The 20219-nt window shown below is 40.9% G+C and overlaps 1 protein-coding gene across 1 annotated transcript in view; it reads right to left on the bottom strand.

Moving 5' to 3' along the window:
• Positions 1-295: 295 nt before the first annotated feature.
• LOC131996816 (uncharacterized) overlaps positions 296-20219 on the bottom strand; it is an 82330-nt gene continuing 62406 nt past the window's right edge. The window contains exon 3 of the mRNA XM_059366825.1: positions 296-451. Coding sequence (XP_059222808.1) covers positions 296-451 — 156 coding nt within the window. The remainder of the gene's footprint in view (positions 452-20219) is intronic.

Raw genomic sequence — 20219 nt, 5'->3', positions numbered from 1 at the left:
TTCATTTAAAAAATTTAAATAGCTCATTTTTGAATGAAGTTGCATTGCTTATGCTCTGTATGTTGGGAGGTAGGTTGTTCCAGAGACGCGTACTATGTACAATGTACTGTCGTTCAGAGGTTCTCAAATCTCTTATCGATTAACATAAGCATTCGGTGTGGAGAGTCATAATTTGAAAGCCGCGGAGTTTTGTTGACACTTTCCTCACTTATGCTCATCCCCTCTCTCATTCGTTTTGGCGCCAACAACAGAGACTCTCCAGGAGAAATATTGTTGTTGGATGAAGATATTTTTTTCACTGATGGCACTTCAGACATGATGAGTTAACTTTAATGTTTCTCAGGGTTAATTGTTGTTGTTGTTGTTTTAGTTCTTCACTTTTTTCTAGTTTAGCACTTTGATATGTGGTTTTGTTTTGTTTTGAATTTGTATTTGAAGCCTGTGTTGTATTCTTTTTTGTAAATAACACGACGGTGATTTGCCAAGCAAACAGTATGAACAAAAATTAACAAAAATTAAACTTTGTCAGTTAAAAGACACTTTTAAACATTTGAAATAATTTATTTTTGAGGAGCGTTTTAAAAACACGTCTGTACGCAAAGAGAGTCGCTGGAGATGTGGGCCACCTTACAACCAAACTTAAATTCGAAGACTAATAAAGATCATATGGGATTCAGACAAAGGCACTTATATTGTTAAACTGTTAGTCAAGTTTGCATGATATTTCACGAAGAGATCTTTAATTTCGAAAATAAACATTCCTATAAGACTTTTGTTCCATATAAAGTAAAAGAAGGCGCAGCGGAGCGGGCCCCGGTTATCTAGTCTTACATTAAAAGCAAATCCAACACGGCCACTGATATAAAAGACTTCAAATTTAAATATGCGGAAAGTCGAAGTTAGGCCTCTTTTAAAATCATTGTTCCATTGTTCCTGAAGACGAAGGAGGCAGAGGAGTGTGAACCGGCAGCGCAATCGGGCGAAATTGCGGGATGCTGGAAGGGATACAACTGACATTTATAGAGGACTGTGACTTCCAAAAGGAGGCCACAGTCATCAAGAAAGGAAAAGATGGTCGCTGAGAATGGTAAGGAGCCGCCCTCTTACGCCAAAGTGACAAGGAAACACAACAGAGATGAACTTACTTATGCAATTATCAATATAAGCAGTGCATCCGGTAGGTTTCCACCAGATCATCGGTCCCAAGTGGAGGATCTGGTTAAGGATCGGATTTTTGAACATGTAAGTTCCACCCATACAAATGATGCGCTGTGAGTACAGAGGGGGTAACTTTACGCTGCGTTTTGCGCCGGCGGAATATATTGATGTCGAAAAAAAGCTTGTGATCTGACATCCCGCAGATCACAAAGGCGACGATCTTTAACAAGGGATGGGACAGTGAATTTGCGACGAAACGTATGTTTTGATTCTTGGGCAAGCCAAACCAAGGGTTGGTCGCAAAGAAGTGGGAGGTCTTCCACAGGGAGGGGAAGGAGGATGGAACTTTCCTTGTGGTTGGCATTGATCACATCTCCGTTACAAGTTATGTTAAGATTAAAGGCATGGCGCACTACGGGAGCAAGGCTGTCTCTTTCAAGATTGGGAAAACTAGGATAGGAAAATATCCTCATATTGACCCTTATATTAAAACAATAGGCAGCGCAGGGGCGAAATACTCAACACAGCCTAACGAACAGGGACCAAACGATGGAACCTTAAACAACATTATCAAAATTCGGAAGTCTAGAATAGGCAAAGAACCAATTACTGAAACATCAGGCAGTGCAGTGACAGGAAAGTCAATGCAACCTAAAGAACAGGGAGCGGACGATAAGACCATCACCTACTTCCAAGAAGCCCATTTTCTCAAGATTTGGAAGACTAGGATAGGCAAAGATCCTAATATTGGAACGTTAGGCAATGCAGGAACAGGAAACTCAATGAGAGCATCATTGTCCTCGATCGAGGACCTGCGCTATTCATCATAAAAATTTAAATTGAATATTTTCCCCAGAGTTGTAAACGTCGGATGCAACAGTGGTGAGACAGGGATACGGTGGAACATACCTGGCACCACTTTATCTGCCTTTCGACTCTCCGACATCGCCACCCACGTCGGAGCTGCAACGGGTGGTGAGAAAGGCAAAATAGACAGGAGTGAGGTACTAATAGGGTGCGATGCGAACTCTCACTGCATTTCGTAGTGTAGTACCAATACTAATAAGCGGGGTCAAGCCCTGGCAGAGTTCTTGAATACTAACGACCTAATAACACTTAATATTACCTTTGTTAATAGGATGGTTTTAGATGTGACAATATGTTCGGAAAACCTAGTCGATGAGGTTCAGGATTGGAGGTGCTCTATGGAACACTCTTTCTCTGACTATCCCTACATTAGATTTTAAGTCGCACGACCAGCGCTTCCGAAATAAGTTGAAAGCCAACTGGACAAAATTTGGAAGATTATTCAGAAGAAGACTTGGGCAAGATAATTAAAATTGTCCAAGCATAGACGACAATGTCATCAGGATTACGACTGCACTGTTGGGGTCTTTCAAAGATAGTTGGATGACCGGGGAGGTTCGCAAAATTGGAAAAGAGGTCCGCAGACACTTTAACAGAGCACGTCGTACAAAAGCGGACGTTTATTGGCATGTGTATTACACACGGCTCAAGGAATACAATAAAATTACCAGAGCGGCAAAGCGTGCCTTCTGAAAGCTTTTCCGCGAACAGGTCGATACTGTTAATGACGCCGCCAAGATGAAGAAGTTTCTCTCAAAACCCCATCCCCAAACTGAAACTTTAGTAGTCGACATGGGTGTGAAAGCAGAGTCAACGGAGGATATGTTGAGGATTTTTCACAGGATACGACAGGACTCACGAAAACACCGGAATCTTGGAAAATGATGTTGATAGAAGGCTTATCATTACCAAAATTTATGGTGAAGGAATCCTTAAGGAGCTTCAAACCATTTAAGTCACCCGGACCTGATGGAATATTTCCGACGTTACTACAGAAGGAGGCAGACTATCTGGCGCCCCAACTGGTCAATATTTTCACAGCGTGCCTGTAACTTGCATATACTCCGAAAGCCTGGCAGGAGGCAAGGGTGGTATTAACACCCAAGTCAGACAAGCAAGTTATGCGACACCAAAGGCCTTCAGACTTATAAGCCTAATGCCCTTTGTTTTCAAAACCGTGAAACTTATTGTGGACACCATGGCAAAGAGTAGGAAATCCAGCGAACTGCTCAAATACAAACAGCATGCCTATGTCAAGGGAAGGTCGGTGGAGACTGCCCTATACGAGGTTGTACATAAAATAGAAGATTCCTTCCTTTTAACAATGTACGCAGTGATCCAATCCTTAGATCAGTATCGGGTGGACCCGGTCCTTAGAGACTGGATACGACATATGCAAAGGAACAGGTGGGTAAATTGTGTGTCCCATGACATAAATACAATATAAGGGAGCAAGTGGCACAAGGCACACCACAGGTGTCCACCATAAATGACCTATTACGAATGCTGACTGAGGAGGGATTTGAACGTGTCAGCGTAGCAGCCGATGTTATAATACTTCTAAGGGGTAAGGATCCGAACCAGTTATGCAGAAAGGCCGAAAGGGTCATGCAGATGGCACACGATTGGGCTAGACCCAGGCCACTCAATGTTAACCCAGACAAGACTGAAATATTCCTGTTCACGAGGAAGACGAAGGTGACGCACCACGTTTCAATAAAACAATTTCGACATCGGACAAGGTCAAGGTCAAATACTTAGGGGTGATCGTGGACAGGAAACTGAATTGGAAGTGTGACATTCAGGACCATACCGAGAAGGCTCACAGATGTTGGGCACTATGTAGACGAGCCGTATGCTCGAACTTAGTTTGGTGGACTGCGATGGAGAAAAGGTGTAACGTAGGGAAAATACAACAGGTTCAGAGAACACGTTGTTTTGCCACAGGCAGAGCGATGAGGACCACGCCAACTAGGGCACTGGAGACTATTCTAGATACCTGACCAATAGATATACAGATTAAGTGCGAGGCTGCCACTGCGGCTGTGAGACTTAAGGATAGGAAATATGGAAAGAAGGGGACAGATTTTCGTTCGGATACCTGAGACGACACTTGAGTTCGAGTGCGAGGAACTGCTGCTAACGGCAGCTAGGAAGGAACTGCTGCCAGCGGAACCCTAGTATTGCCATCTGGAAGATCATGTTACACTGATGGATCAAAGCTAAAGAACAGAGTGGGCCTGTCGGTCTACGTTGACAACCCAGGGACTGAGATCTGTTTTAGACTTCCTGATTATAATACCGTCCTGCAGGTGGAGATCCGGGCGATCACGGAATGCGTGAGGTGGTGTGGTGTTAACGCAAAGACGTCGAGTATGAACATTTTTACGGACAGTAAACAGGCCTACAGGCAATAACAACCAGGACGGTAAGATCACGAACAGCCTTGGAATGTAAGAAGGAGATTAACGCCTTCTCTGAGGATGGCAAAATCCGCGACGTTTTGGTGCCGCGACATAGCGGAGTATCTGAGAATGAGAAAGCAGACAATTTGGCTGAGAACTGCCGTTAATAAGCTTGGTTAACACGAACTCGGGTCAATGCAGTCCGAGTTAAGGGCATGGGCATGCGCATTCGATGCAACATTGTGGAACAGCGAAACGGTCGGTAGAACAGCAAAAATCCTATGGGGTGGTCCAGGTGATGAAAATACGAAGCTTTTATTGAACGAAAGTAAGAAGGAAGTCAATATAATTTTCGTGTCATAATGTTTGTAATGTAATGGGACACATAGGACTACGAGCTCACTGATGTAAAATCGGTGCGGCAAGTGATAGCATGTGAAGGGCATGCGGGGAAGATGATGAGACGTTGAAGCATTTTCTATGTCATTGCCCTGCTTTCGTGTCTAACAGATACCGGCACTTAGGTGGGGACGCAATACAGACATGAACCAACAAAGGGGCGTGACATGGAAAACAATTAAGGATTTTGTAAGTAGCACGGAATTTTTAACTTAGATTTTCTTTTTCGAGGTTACTTTATTTGTATTAAGAGCGCACAACAAGCGAATTACTGACTTAGGTGTATGTCCATTGTGGCATTGAGCGGATTTATATACGCACCCACTTTTTAACCTAACCTACAATTACAATTAATTACAATGTTTGCATTGAATTTACTGAAACCTGGCTTCAAACTTTTTGTCAAAAGTTTCAGGTATTTAGACGTGATCGTGTAGATAGTTCCAAAAGAAGAGACGGTGGTGTCTTGCTAGCTGTTTCGTCCGAATTAACTACTAAAGAAATTTTCTTTCCCACACCGGCTGATATTGAGATTGCCGCTATTAAGATCCGTCTTAGATATTTATTTATATTCGTTACATGTTCATACATTCCTCCGCGTTCAAGCGTTAAAACGTACATGAAACATATTTCATTTATTCTACTTGCCTTCCAGTCTGCAAGGTCAAAGGATATATTAATCACTCTTGGTAACTTTAATCTGCCAGGTATTCAATGCATTGAGAGTCTTAATATTAATGATTTGTTACCTACTGAAATGAATGAGAGTATTGGAAATACATTGGCCCGTTAATAATTTTTGGTCTATCGCAGTTTAAAAAGGTCTATAACTTATGTGGAAGATTCCTTGACCTTGATATTCGTTAGTTAACCCCGCGATATATTGTTTTTTCCTTTTGATCCCAATACCCGTCCAGAGGATAAATATCACCGAGCTATAGGACTTCAGATCCCGCAGTCGTACCTTTCTACATGCCCTAGTAAATCATATCAAAATAAGTCTGTATATTGCTTCTCAATGACAGATTACGTTAAATTGAATTCACTTCTGAGTTCAACGGACTGGACTATTCAATTAATTTTATTCAATTTATTCAATTAAATTTTTTATTCAATTAATTCTTTCGATGAAATGCTACAGATCTTCTATCGTACTCTAAGACATTATGTATCAGAAACTGTTCCAAAGTGAGTACCCTCTACGAATGTTGGTCCCTCGTGGAATACTCTTGCGTTGTCGAAATTGAAGAACAGAAAGAATAAACTCTATAGAAAATTCCAAAAAAGTAATTCACATTTTGATTATATGAATTAGTCAGTAGCAGGGTCGAAATACTCGATTATGAATAAACAACTGTATGGCAGGTACATTACTAAAATGAAGAATGAGTTGACGTTGAATCCTAAATACTTTTATGGGTTTATTAACAATAAACGTCGATATAATGCTTTCCCAAAGAGTTTGCAATTTGGACAAGTTGCAGCGGAAATCTCAAATATCTTTGCATCTTTTTTTAGAACCACTTATTCAACCAAATAGCAGAAGGACACCTTTCAATATCTCTACCAGTTTTCTGAATTCTCATCTATACACATAGATGTCGTTAGTTTAATATTAAAAAATCTACTGGAACTAAACATTAGACCTTTTTCAGACTAGGTAGAATACAATCAAGTTATTATTTTAATGACCGTTTAATTGAATGTGTCTCATCTATGAACAATATTGGGATGCTTTTGGAGCACCAACTAGACTTCCGCGAGCATATTTCTGTAATTACCAACAAGGCATATAAAAGTCTAGTCTTGATTAAACGCTGGAGTTAAGAATTCTAAGCAATTTTAAATTTCTTTTGTTCGTTATATCTTAGAGTATGGCTCTGATGTATGGGACCCAGTTTACTTAATACATTCCAATACAGTTTTATCAGTTCAGAAACACTTTTTAGTATTTTGGGAGTCGTGCCTGGCACCACTAGAATTTGCCTAGTTGTAATTGCGGACTAAATCTTATTAAGTTACCAACTCTGAAGAGTCGTCGCACTATGCTGAATACAACTTTCTAATGAACATTATTCATGGTAAAGTACTATCGGATTTAATTTTAGATAGACTTTTTATAAACGTTCCAATCAGACCGACTCGTCATGATCAACTACTTCACATAAATCATTATACTATCAATTATGCAAATAATGAACCTTTGCGGCGCCATTTACTTGAATTCAACAAAGATTATAATCTAGTTGATCTATCAGAGTACCGTGAATCGAGGAAAACAAACTAAATTTTATACTTGAATCATATTAAGTAGGTAAACCTCTATATTCTTAACAAGTAAAAGCGTGCTAAGTTCGGCCGGGCCGAATCTTATATACCCTCCACCATGGAGCGCATTTGTCAGTTCTTTTCCCGGCATCTCTTCTTAGGCAAAAAATGATATAAGAAAAGAAAGAAAGAAAAATCTGCTATTAGAGCGATATCAAGATATGATCCGGTTTAGACCACAGTTAAATTATATATTGGAGACCTGTGTAATATGTCAGCCAATTCGAATAAGAATTGCGCCCTTTGGGGGCTCAAAAAGTAAAATAGAGAGATCGATTTATATGGGAGCTGTATCGGGCTATAGACCGATTCAGACCATAATAAACACGTATGTTGATGGTCATGAGAGGATTCGTCGTACAAAATTTGAGGCAAATCGGATAAGAATTGCGCTCTCTAGAGGCCCAAGAAGTTAAGACCCAAGATCGGTTTATATGGCAGCTACATCAGGTTATGAACCGATTTGAACCATACTTGGCACAGTTGTTGGATATCATAACAAAACACGTGGTGCAAAATTTCATTCTAATCGGATAAGAATTGCGCACTCTAGAGCCTCAAGAAGTCAAGACCCAAGATCGGTTTATATGGCAGCTATACCAGGTAATGGCCCGAACTGAACCATACTTAGCACAGTTGTTAGAAGTGATACTAAAACACTATGTGCAAAATTTCAGTCTAATCGGATGAGAATTGCGCCCTCTAGAGGCTCAAGAAGTCAAGACCCAATATCGGTTTATAAGGCAGCTATATCAGGTTATGGACCGATTTGAACCACACTTGGCACAGTTATTGGATATCAAAGCAAAACACGTAGTGCAAAATTTCATTCCAATCGGATAAGAATTGCGCACTCTAGAGGCTCAAGAAATCACGACCCAAGATCGGTTTATATTGCAGCTATATCAGGTTATTGGCCGATGTGAATCATACTTTGCACATTTATTGGATATCGTAGCAAAACACGTCGTGCAAAATTTCATTCAAATCGGATAAGAATTGTGCCCTCTAGAGGCTCAAGAAGTCAAGACCCAAGGTCGGTTTATATGGCAGGTATATCAGGTTATGGACCGATGTGAACAATACTTGGCACAGTTGTTGGATATCATAACAAAACACTTTGTGCAAAATTTCATCCCAATTGGCTAAGAATTGCGCACTCTAGAGGCTCAAGAAGTCAAGACCCAAGATCGGTTTATATGGCAGCTATATCAGGTTATGGGCCGATTTGAACCATACTTGGCACAGTTGTTGGATATCATAACAAAACACGTCGTGCAAAATTTCATTCCAATCGGGTAAGAATTGCGCACTCTAGAGGCTCAAGAAGTCAAGACCCAAGATCGGTTTATATGGCAGCTATATCAAAACATGGACCGATATGGCCCATTTACAATACCAACCGACCTACACTAATAAGAAGTATTTGTGCAAAATTTCAAGCGGCTAGCTTTACTCCTTCGGAAGATAGCGTGCTTTCGACAGACCGACGGAAAAAGTAATTCACATTTTGATTATATGAATTAGTCAGTAGCAGGGTCGAAATACTCGATTATGAATAAACAACTGTATGGCAGGTACATTACTAAAATGAAGAATGAGTTGACGTTGAATCCTAAATACTTTTATGGGTTTATTAACAATAAACGTCGATATAATGCTTTCCCAAAGAGTTTGCAATTTGGACAAGTTGCAGCGGAAATCTCAAATATCTTTGCATCTTTTTTTAGAACCACTTATTCAACCAAATAGCAGAAGGACACCTTTCAATATCTCTACCCGTTTTCTGAATTCTCATCTATACACATAGATGTCGTTAGTTTAATATTAAAAAATCTACTGGAACTAAACATTAGACCTTTTTCAGACTAGGTAGAATACAATCAAGTTATTATTTTAATGACCGTTTAATTGAATGTGTCTCATCTATGAACAATATTGGGATGCTTTTGGAGCACCAACTAGACTTCCGCGAGCATATTTCTGTAATTACCAACAAGGCATATAAAAGTCTAGTCTTGATTAAACGCTGGAGTTAAGAATTCTAAGCAATTTTAAATTTCTTTTGTTCGTTGTATCTTAGAGTATGGCTCTGATGTATGGGACCCAGTTTACTTAATACATTCCAATACAGTTTTATCAGTTCAGAAACACTTTTTAGTATTTTGGGAGTCGTGCCTGGCACCACTAGAATTTGCCTAGTTGTAATTGCGGACTAAATCTTATTAAGTTACCAACTCTGAAGAGTCGTCGCACTATGCTGAATACAACTTTCTAATGAACATTATTCATGGTAAAGTACTATCGGATTTAATTTTAGATAGACTTTTTATAAACGTTCCAATCAGACCGACTCGTCATGATCAACTACTTCACATAAATCATTATACTATCAATTATGCAAATAATGAACCTTTGCGGCGCCATTTACTTGAATTCAACAAAGATTATAATCTAGTTGATCTATCAGAGTACCGTGAATCGAGGAAAACAAACTAAATTTTATACTTGAATCATATCAAGTAGGTAAACCTCTATATTCTTAACAAGTAAAAGCGTGCTAAGTTCGGCCGGGCCGAATCTTATATACCCTCCACCATGGAGCGCATTTGTCAGTTCTTTTCCCGGCATCTCTTCTTAGGCAAAAAATGATATAAGAAAAGAAAGAAAGAAAAATCTGCTATTAGAGCGATATGAAGATATGATCCGGTTTAGACCACAGTTAAATTATATATTGGAGACCTGTGTAATATGTCAGCCAATTCGAATAAGAATTGCGCCCTTTGGGGGCTCAAAAAGTAAAATAGAGAGATCGATTTATATGGGAGCTGTATCGGGCTATAGACCGATTCAGACCATAATAAACACGTATGTTGATGGTCATGAGAGGATTCGTCGTACAAAATTTGAGGCAAATCGGATAAGAATTGCGCTCTCTAGAGGCCCAAGAAGTTAAGACCCAAGATCGGTTTATATGGCAGCTACATCAGGTTATGAACCGATTTGAACCATACTTGGCACAGTTGTTGGATATCATAACAAAACACGTGGTGCAAAATTTCATTCTAATCGGATAAGAATTGCGCACTCTAGAGCCTCAAGAAGTCAAGACCCAAGATCGGTTTATATGGCAGCTATACCAGGTAATGGCCCGAACTGAACCATACTTAGCACAGTTGTTAGAAGTGATACTAAAACACTATGTGCAAAATTTCAGTCTAATCGGATGAGAATTGCGCCCTCTAGAGGCTCAAGAAGTCAAGACCCAATATCGGTTTATAAGGCAGCTATATCAGGTTATGGACCGATTTGAACCACACTTGGCACAGTTATTGGATATCAAAGCAAAACACGTAGTGCAAAATTTCATTCCAATCGGATAAGAATTGCGCACTCTAGAGGCTCAAGAAATCACGACCCAAGATCGGTTTATATTGCAGCTATATCAGGTTATTGGCCGATGTGAATCATACTTTGCACATTTATTGGATATCGTAGCAAAACACGTCGTGCAAAATTTCATTCAAATCGGATAAGAATTGTGCCCTCTAGAGGCTCAAGAAGTCAAGACCCAAGGTCGGTTTATATGGCAGGTATATCAGGTTATGGACCGATGTGAACAATACTTGGCACAGTTGTTGGATATCATAACAAAACACTTTGTGCAAAATTTCATCCCAATTGGCTAAGAATTGCGCACTCTAGAGGCTCAAGAAGTCAAGACCCAAGATCGGTTTATATGGCAGCTATATCAGGTTATGGGCCGATTTGAACCATACTTGGCACAGTTGTTGGATATCATAACAAAACACGTCGAGCAAAATTTCATTCCAATCGGGTAAGAATTGCGCACTCTAGAGGCTCAAGAAGTCAAGACCCAAGATCGGTTTATATGGCAGCTATATCAAAACATGGACCGATATGGCCCATTTACAATACCAACCGACCTACACTAATAAGAAGTATTTGTGCAAAATTTCAAGCGGCTAGCTTTACTCCTTCGGAAGTTAGCGTGCTTTCGACAGACCGACGGACGGTCAACATTTTATGTCGATCTAGCCATATCAATCCGTATGTCCGTCCTTCCGTCCTTTCGTCAGTCTGTCGAAAGCACTCTAACTTCCGAAGGAGTATAGCTAGCCGCTTGAAATTTTTCACAAGTACTTCTTATTAGTGTAGGTCTGTTGGTATTGTAAATGGGCCATATCGGCCCATGTTTTTATATAGCTGCCATATAAACCGATCTTGGGCCTTGACTTCTTGAGCCTCTAGAGTGCGCAATTCCTATCCGATTGAAATGAAATTTTGCACGACGTGTTTTGTTATGATATCCAACAACTGTGCCAAGTATAGTTCAAATCGGTCCATAACCTGATATAGCTGCCATATAAACCGATCTTGGGTCTTGACTTCTTGAGCCTCTAGAGTGCGCAATTCTTATCCGATTGGAATGAATTTTTGCACGAAGTATTTCATTATGATATCCAACAACTGTGCCTAGTATGGTTGAAATCGGTTCATAACCTGATATAGCTGTCATATAAACAGATCTGGGGATTTGACTTCTTGAGCTTCTAGAGGGCGCAATTCCTATCGGATTTGGCTGAAATTTTGCATGACGTATTTTATTTTTACTTTCAACAACTGTGTCAAATAAGGTTCAAAACGGTTCATAACCTGATATAGCTGCCATATAAACCGATCTGGGATCTTGACTTCTTGACCGCTAGAAGTCGCAATTATTATCCGATATGCCTGAAATTTTGTACGACGGATCCTCTCATGACCATCAACAAACGTGTTTATTATGGTCTATAGCCCGATACAGATCCCATAAAAATCGTTCTCTTTATTTTACTTCGTGAGCCACAATGGGCGCAATTCTTATACGAATTGGCTGAAATTTTACACAGGTCTCCAACATATAATTTAATTGTGGTCCGAACCGGACCATATCTTGATATCGTTTTAATAGCAGAGCAACTCTTTTCTTATATCCTTTTTTGCCTAAGAAGAGATGCCGGGAAAAGAACTCGACAAATGCGATCCATGGTGGAGGGTATATAAGATTCGGCCCGGCCGAACTTAGCACGCTTTTACTTGTTTATTTTATAAAAGTAAATAATATGAATATTGCAATAACGATATATACTACTATGAGTCCTAACGCAAGTTGTTTGTGAAAGGATATTTTAGCTGTTTTTATACCCTCCACTATAGGATGGGGCTATACTAATTTCGTCATTCTGTTTGTAACACCTCGAAATATGCGTCTAAGACCCCATAAAGTATATGTATTCTTAATCGTCGTGACAGTTTAAGTCGTACTAGCCATGTCCGTCCGTCTGTCGAAAGCACGCTAACTATTGAAGGAGTTGAGCTAGCCGCTTGAAATTTTGCACAAATACTTCTTATTAGTGTAGGTCGTGCTAAGTTCGGCCGGGCCGAATCTTATATACCCTCCACCATGGTCGCATCTGTCGAGTTTTTTGCGCAGTATCTGTTGTTAGGCAAACAAAGTATAATGCATAAGGACGGAGGAGCAGCTATATCAAGTTATAGTACGATTCGGGGCTCAAGAAGCGAAATCGGGAGATCGGTTTATATGGGAGCTGTATCAAGCTATAGATCGATTCTGATCATATTGCACACGTATGTTGAAGCCATGGGAGGAGCCGTTGTACAAAATTTGTGCCAAATCGGATAAGAATTGCGCTCTCTAGAGGATCAAGAAGTCATGACCCAAGATCGGTTTATATGGCAGCTATACCAGGTTATAGACCGATTTTAACCATACTTAGCACAGTTGTTGGAAGTGATATCAAAACACTATGTGCGAAATTTCAGTCAAATCGAACGAGAATTGCGCCCTCTAGAGGCTCAAGAAGCCAAGACCCATGATCAGTTATATCAGGTTATGGACCGATTTTAACCATACTTAGCACAGTTGTTGGAAGTGATATCGAAACACTATGTGCGAAATTTCAGTCAAATCGGGAATTGCGCCCTCTAGAGGCTCAAGAAGTCAAGACCCAAGATCGGATTGTATGGCAGCTACATCAAAACATGGATCGATTTGGCTCATTCACAATACCAACCGATCTACACTAATGAGAAGTATTTGTGCAAAATTTCAAGCAGCTAGCTCAACTCCTTCAAAAGTTAGCGTGCTTTCGACAGACAGACGGACGGACGGACAGACGGACGGGCATGGCTAGTTCGAGTTAAAATGTCACGACGATCAAGAATATATATACTTTATGGGGTTTTAGACGCATATTTCGAGGTGTTACAAACAGAATGATGAAATTAGTGTACCCCCATCCTATGGTTGAGGGTATAAAAATTATTATAAGAAAATAAATTATTTGCTATTGATTGAATGAAACTTGTTTCATTAATACAATGAAGCTCTACGTTGGTTCCAAAACAACGAAAATTTTCATTGCATTAGTGTAAGATTTCATTACGGTTTCGAAGGGTTTCCTTTCAGTGTAGACTTAAGACAAATAAAAAAAAGTTCTCGGAAACTTTCTCCTTGCAGCAATAGCCACGTCATCAGCATACGCGACTACTTTTACACCTTTTTCTTTAACAGACAATAATATATTGTTAATGGTTATTACCAAAGTAGAGGAGACAGTACATTTCCATGAGGTTTTCCTCTGCTGACCCATCTTTTTAGCATGCATGCTGTTCCAGAGACTGGATATCTCCAGGAATCTTTGCCCTAAGATATATTTCTATCATCCTCTTAAGAGTCTTCAGCATAAAGGATGACAGACTAATAGGAAGAAAATCTTTCGCCTTCGTGTGGTAATGTTTTCCTGCTTTCGGAATGAAACTGACCTTTATGTCCTTCCATTCCATTCCAGTATATACGATATGCTGATAAAAGCAAAGCATATCTCCCTAAGCCAAGGAGCCAGTATGTCGGACACAGCTTGTAATTCATCCGGTGATACATCATCATGGCCTGGCGACATAAAGAAGTCAAAACTTTTTATTTACCAAGGGATTTTTGATTCAGACACAATTTCCCCAATATCCTTTAATGAATGCATATGGTGACAACTTCTTCTGGCGCCTCGATGTTCGTTGGAGAGTTTCCCGTGAAATGTGTATCAAAGAGTAGCTCTGCTGTTTCCTCACTTGACATTGACCATACATGACTGACTTCTAAATGTATCCCACCTTAATCGGTCTCGAGGATAGGATCCTTCTTAGCCTAGAGGCCTCAGATATATCCTTCACGGAGCTGCAGAATTCCACCTAGGATTCGTTCAGAGCCTTTTTCAGCTCGCCCTTGTATTTTCTTAGCTCAGCCTTGTAGACGTCCCAATCATGTGGTGCCCTTGTGGCTTTCGCCCTGTTAAAGAGTTTTCTGCAGCCCTTCCTTAGACTAATCTTGGCTTGGCACTCAGACATGCTGACACAAGCGAGTTATTCAGAGCCTTCGTGATCCGTTTGATCATTATGTCTATATCCTCCGCAGTTTTCACTCATTTTCTGGTTTAGAAAGGATAGTTCTACAGAATCTGTGCCGAAATTTATACCAATCTGCCTTTGTTCTATTCAGCCGAGTGATCACTTCAGCAGTATTTTCGCCAACACTGAAACTAATACAACGATAATCAGAGAAGCTGTAGTCATTCAAAACTTAACAGTCGCATATCCTTCCGCATATATATTCCGATAAAAAGGTGGCATCTAGTACCTTATGCTTGTTCCTGGTAATAAAGATCGGTTTCTTCCATTTGTTACAAATCGCCAGATTACAACTCATAACATATTCAATAAAAACCTCACCTCTTTCGTTTATATCCACTTCTCATATCTGATGATGTGCATTAGAATCGCTTCCCACATTGAAGGTATTTCCCCTGCAGAAGCGGCTTCAAAGAGCAACTTGCGGCTTGAAGGGGTCATCACTGAACCGCGTGCCATTTCCTTTTAAATAGCACGCGGTTCCGAGATGACCCCTTCAGCGAGCCAGTAATAAGACTTATTAATTTCCAAGCTAGCTACTGAATCCTCAGTGCTTAGTGCCGAAAGAAGAAAAAGATTTAGACTACTCTTTGTAATTATAAAGGCTTTGTGTCTCCCAATCTTTGTATCCTTGAGTAGTTTAGATCAAGGAATGTTTAGTCTACGAGCCATTCCTCCGCATGCCCATGGTTTCTGGACAAGAACCACGTCAAATCCTCCTACAATAAGAAGAACCATTAGTACTGCCGAAGCGGCCTTACAATGATGGAGATTTTTCTGCAGAAACCGGACCATAGTCAGGATTCATAACTTCCACCACTGCTCCGCAAAGAGTTCAACCTCACAAGATTCGTTAGATCTTGTCATGATGAGCTTTCGTACACACCCAGGGAACAACTTTTCCTCAGGACACCGGGCCCTTGCGGTGTGAACGCTACCTCCTTAGATGCTTCACTAGCCGCTGCTGTCGAACTACTTTTTCCGGTCCTTGCTTCCTCCCTGGCGCACACCTTGAGCCCAGACTAACTTGATGATCCATCCACACAGGGTTAGTCGGGTCCCGTTTCAATGCCTTTCTTTCCTGTCTCGATTGTGGCAGGGGGATTTTCAGTCTCCTGCAATCCCCCAGACTTTAGCGATGTGGTCGATAGTTCCTCAGGCAAGTGTTCAGCAACAACTGCTGAGTCGTCTCCTGATTCCCCAACCCCACCGCTTCTATACACCTTCAGTTAAACCTTGTTGAATCCGTAGGACTTGAGGTCTGCGGGACAGCCGGAGTTTAGCACGAATACTCCGGTCACCATCAGCCTCATCCAATCTTCCAGTCGGTGGTTGAAAGATTGCGATTACATTCCCCTAGTCTTCCAAGTATGGATTCAGGCGTATTCAGAAGGAATATCTTCTTTCTTAACTTGATCCAGTGCTGCACCTGGGCAGATCACACCACTCTTTTTTAGCGCACAACGATACATTTCAATTGAGCGTTGATCCCCGAAAGCAATTAGTCTATATCGGCCCCGATACCGCCTGCATCGTCAAAAACTGAAGGAAACCCAAGAAATTCCGCAAGAACATGGAAGTATGCTGATGACTGTCCATTGACTATCCCACTCCAATTATTCCTAGGTATGCAGCCCTGTTCTTTCACCTTGTCGACAACTGCCATCACCAAATTCTCCCTAGCGACATTAGCAAAGGTTCTTGGACCCATCTTAGTATTGTTCGTCCTAGTTCTTTTAGGCATGGGATGCCCCGCAGGTGACCGCAGCCTTTTAGCTGACTGCGGAGCAGTTTCCGAATCTAGATATGTAGTCTTTGGGGTAGCCTGCGCATCGAATCCCCGAGCCCAATTCCCCAATCCCTAACAGTGAGAGTCGTTGGATCATTCCCATCAAGCCTCTCAATAAACCTGAGAGCTATGCGCCTTCTACTATTCCAACCTCTTAACGAGCGTGTTGATTTGCCGGGGAAGGCCGATCGTCTAGGCAAATTATAGGCATGCGAAGATAGAATAGGTTCAGCCTTGTCCTTTAATCTCGAACCAGGTATTTTCGTCAAACGCCACTGCTGACCAATCGCCTGTAGGCTAGTGGATCCTGGAGCAGCCGCTCCACCAGTCGAGGTTTCCGTAGCAGACAACATGCTACTGCCTGATACCACCATCGCAGCTGTTGGGTCTTTGGAGTCCATTCTAGGCCTACTCCTGGGCTCTATATCTGCTGGCTATCCTTGAGTGACTAAAAATTTCCTGAAAATAAGTACCTATTACGAGTTACAGAAAATTCTTGAGGAGAGCAAAAAAATACGTCCGCTCCACTCAAGAAACTCATATCAATGAGTGTAGTCCGATTAATGTTTAAGCTCAATGATAAAGGGGCTCCCTTTTTATGCCGTGTCTGAACGGAGTGCCGAATTAGTGTCGCTATTTAACGTGGCAGGATACCTAACAAATGTAGCAATGATGTTCACACCGGAATTTGCACCCATGCATTTGGCGTTATTGGCGGACATGCCAACCTCTGCTTCACGATGACTTCAATTTGTGTTAGGACCGTACAATTGAAAGAAATTGTAAAGCTTTTTTATGTGGGTAATTTTTATGTTAATTTTTGGACAGCCAAAAAACAAAACTAACCCTCAATATATATCGCTCATATTTTGGAGTAGGAGAGCTCAACATGTGCTTACATAAGAGCGAGCTCCATTCGTATATGATGTACATAAGGAATGTATTATGAATACAGAAAGGAACAGCACCTATGTAACGCACACATCGTGTGATAGCAACTTAACCAGGGACCAAATGTCACTTGTTCAATCAATCGTACTCGACTTACAATCAAATCGCTATGGCCACAGTCTCGCTGAATTTACGCTACCCGCCTATAACGCTGAAAGCCTGGGTTTGAATCCTGGCGGGAACATCAGAAAAAATTTCAGCCGTGGTTATCCCCCACTTATGCTGGGGGACACATGTACGTGAGGGCTGCAGCTCTTTCTCCGCTCTCTACCATGCGATGGCGCTAAAGCTGCTATTAGACGTTAAGACTTGTCATATGTAGTTCCAAAAATAGCCACTCTGAGAGTTGTACACATCGTGTTATACGTATGAAAAAATTAATATGAGAAAAGCTTTTTGGACTAATTATCCAACTATTAAATGGAATCGTACATGTAAGCACATATCTTCAAAAAAAGTTACAATACATATAAAAATACAAGCCGATACATAATAGATAGAGGCCACCGTAGCGCAGAGATTAGCATGTCCACCTGGCGAGACCATCAGAAAAATTTTTCAGCAATGGTTTTCCCCTCAGCAATGGTTTTTTCCACTTTTCTCCAAAGTGGTGTCGTACTGCGTCACGCCGTTCGGACTCGGCTATAAAAAGGAGGCCCCTTATCATTGAGCTTAAACTTGAATCGGACTGCACTCATTGATATGTGAGAAGTTTGCCCCTGTTCCTTAGCGGAACGTTCATGGGCAAAATTTGCAATTTACATATGAGAATAGAGCGCGCTCTCTCTATTCATATTCATAGGAAAGTTTTATCAATACAGAAAGTGACAGCTCATATGACAAGTTTTATCGTGTAATAACAGCTTCAGCCTAAAATCTTAAATCCAGAATATTGATGTCTCAGAAGTAAAAGTCTGCGGAGAAACGATTGATAGAATCTCTTACAAAACTTTTTAGCTTGTTAAACATTTGTCAAATTTTCAGAAAAAAACCTTATCTTACTTAACCTATTTCGATGGCAAGCGCTTTTGAGAATTTACTAATTGACTTTAAGCGTCCAATATAACTTTAATGTACCAGATGGCTGCAGTGTAAGTGCGGGGAGGGCACTGTGTAAAAAACATTGATTGCCTGCTTTGTGTGTCTGATATTTGAAATCAATACTTCTTTACTTCAGTATCAGCATCAATAACGACGACGAAGTCCTTTCGGTCTGGATGTCCTTTATTGAATTTGAAAAGCTTTTAGTCGCATTTTCGAAATTAAATAATAAAAATACAGAAGCGGATACTTTCATTATTTTCCCCTTGTGAAGAAAAGTTCACGTTGCTTACACGCACAAAAACAGACACAGTTGTGTATGAGCAGAACAGCACCTTTACTTTTACTACTTATTTTTCTTTTTCAATATCAATTGATTGATTGAATTGACTTTTCGCCATTAAGCATTTTTTTTAATTTTTTCAATAGTGCTTATAGTTAAATCAAGTTATTTTTAAAGCATTAATTGCATGCTGGTGACGGTCTGTTCTTTCTACTCAGCCCCGCAATTTGGAAGCATGAATTTTCGAATATGTATTTAATTATTGTTTTTGTTGAAATTTTCATTAGGGAGGCTAAGAGGCGCGGGTTGTTCTGCTTAAACTTTTCACTTCTTAAAAATCGAATTTCAGCAAACAATACAAGCAAAAACGCACCGGCCGGACCGAACTTTGAGCGCCACCACTTCGTGTATATTATCCACTGTTCGTAAAAATCTCGTAAAAAAATCACAATTTATGAACTCTTGGCAGCTACATGGTCCGATCTGGACCAAACTCGGAACGTATGTCGAAAGGTTCGCACCCGTTTAAGCATGGCGACGAAAGTACGATTTGACACTGCACGGAAGCTGGACATTGAAAAGCTGCAAACACAACATGTGGCAACGGCATTCTTCACTCGACTGACCCAACTGCTTAATGAAAGCATTCCTTGTTCCGATTATAAAACGGCGCAGGGGCAATCCATTGCCCATTCCATGGAAAATGCCCATTCCATGGAAAAACGTGAAAGCCGTACTTGGGTATCGGAAGCCTGCCCCATGCTACTGAAGCCATGAATGCAACCCTGCAATCAGTATCGGGAGAGAGGAGAAACGTCTATTCCGTAGAAAGAAAAAGGAAATGGAAAGACGTAAGTGTGAATGTGAGCGAATTGCGATGCACAAAAGTCAGAATGAAGTCCGGAAATTCTACCTACTTAAATATTGAACTGATGGCTTTGGTGCAGGCACATCCTCCTGCAGAGACAAAGAAGGAAAACACAAAGAAGTAACTGACACAGATAGCATGCAGAGTATATGGAAAAAACCTTTTATCCTGGAGCTAGTATCCGACGATGGCGACGAAGAGGATACCGCAGAACTCGTGTGACTCGACTGAAGACCAGCAAGGCAGCAGGAGCCGACGGGTTACCCGTTGAACTATTTAAGACCTGAGCCGTCACGCTAATAAGGCGTATGCAACAGCTTGTCTGCACGATCTGGCAAGAAGAACGCTTACCCGATGGTTGAAACCACAGAAAACTATGTCCCGTACACAAAAATGGAGACAAGACGGAATGTGCCAACTTCAAAGTATTAAGAATTAATACCTAAAATCAATGAGATAATTGGGCCCTATCAATGCGGCTTTAGATCTGGTAAATCCACCCCAGACCAGATATTCACACTGCACCAAATCCTGGAAAAGACCCGAGAAGGACAAATTAACACCTACCATCTCTTTGTTGACTACAAAGCCGCCTTCGATACTCGTTTACGTTCAAAGGTATTTCAAGCCATGTCTGAGTTT

Source organism: Stomoxys calcitrans, chromosome 1 (genome assembly GCF_963082655.1).
Source record: "Stomoxys calcitrans chromosome 1, idStoCalc2.1, whole genome shotgun sequence".
NCBI classification, from domain to species: Eukaryota; Metazoa; Arthropoda; class Insecta; order Diptera; family Muscidae; genus Stomoxys; species Stomoxys calcitrans.
The sequence above is the reverse complement of the archived record's forward strand: the minus strand, read 5'-3'. Positions and strand labels throughout refer to the sequence as shown.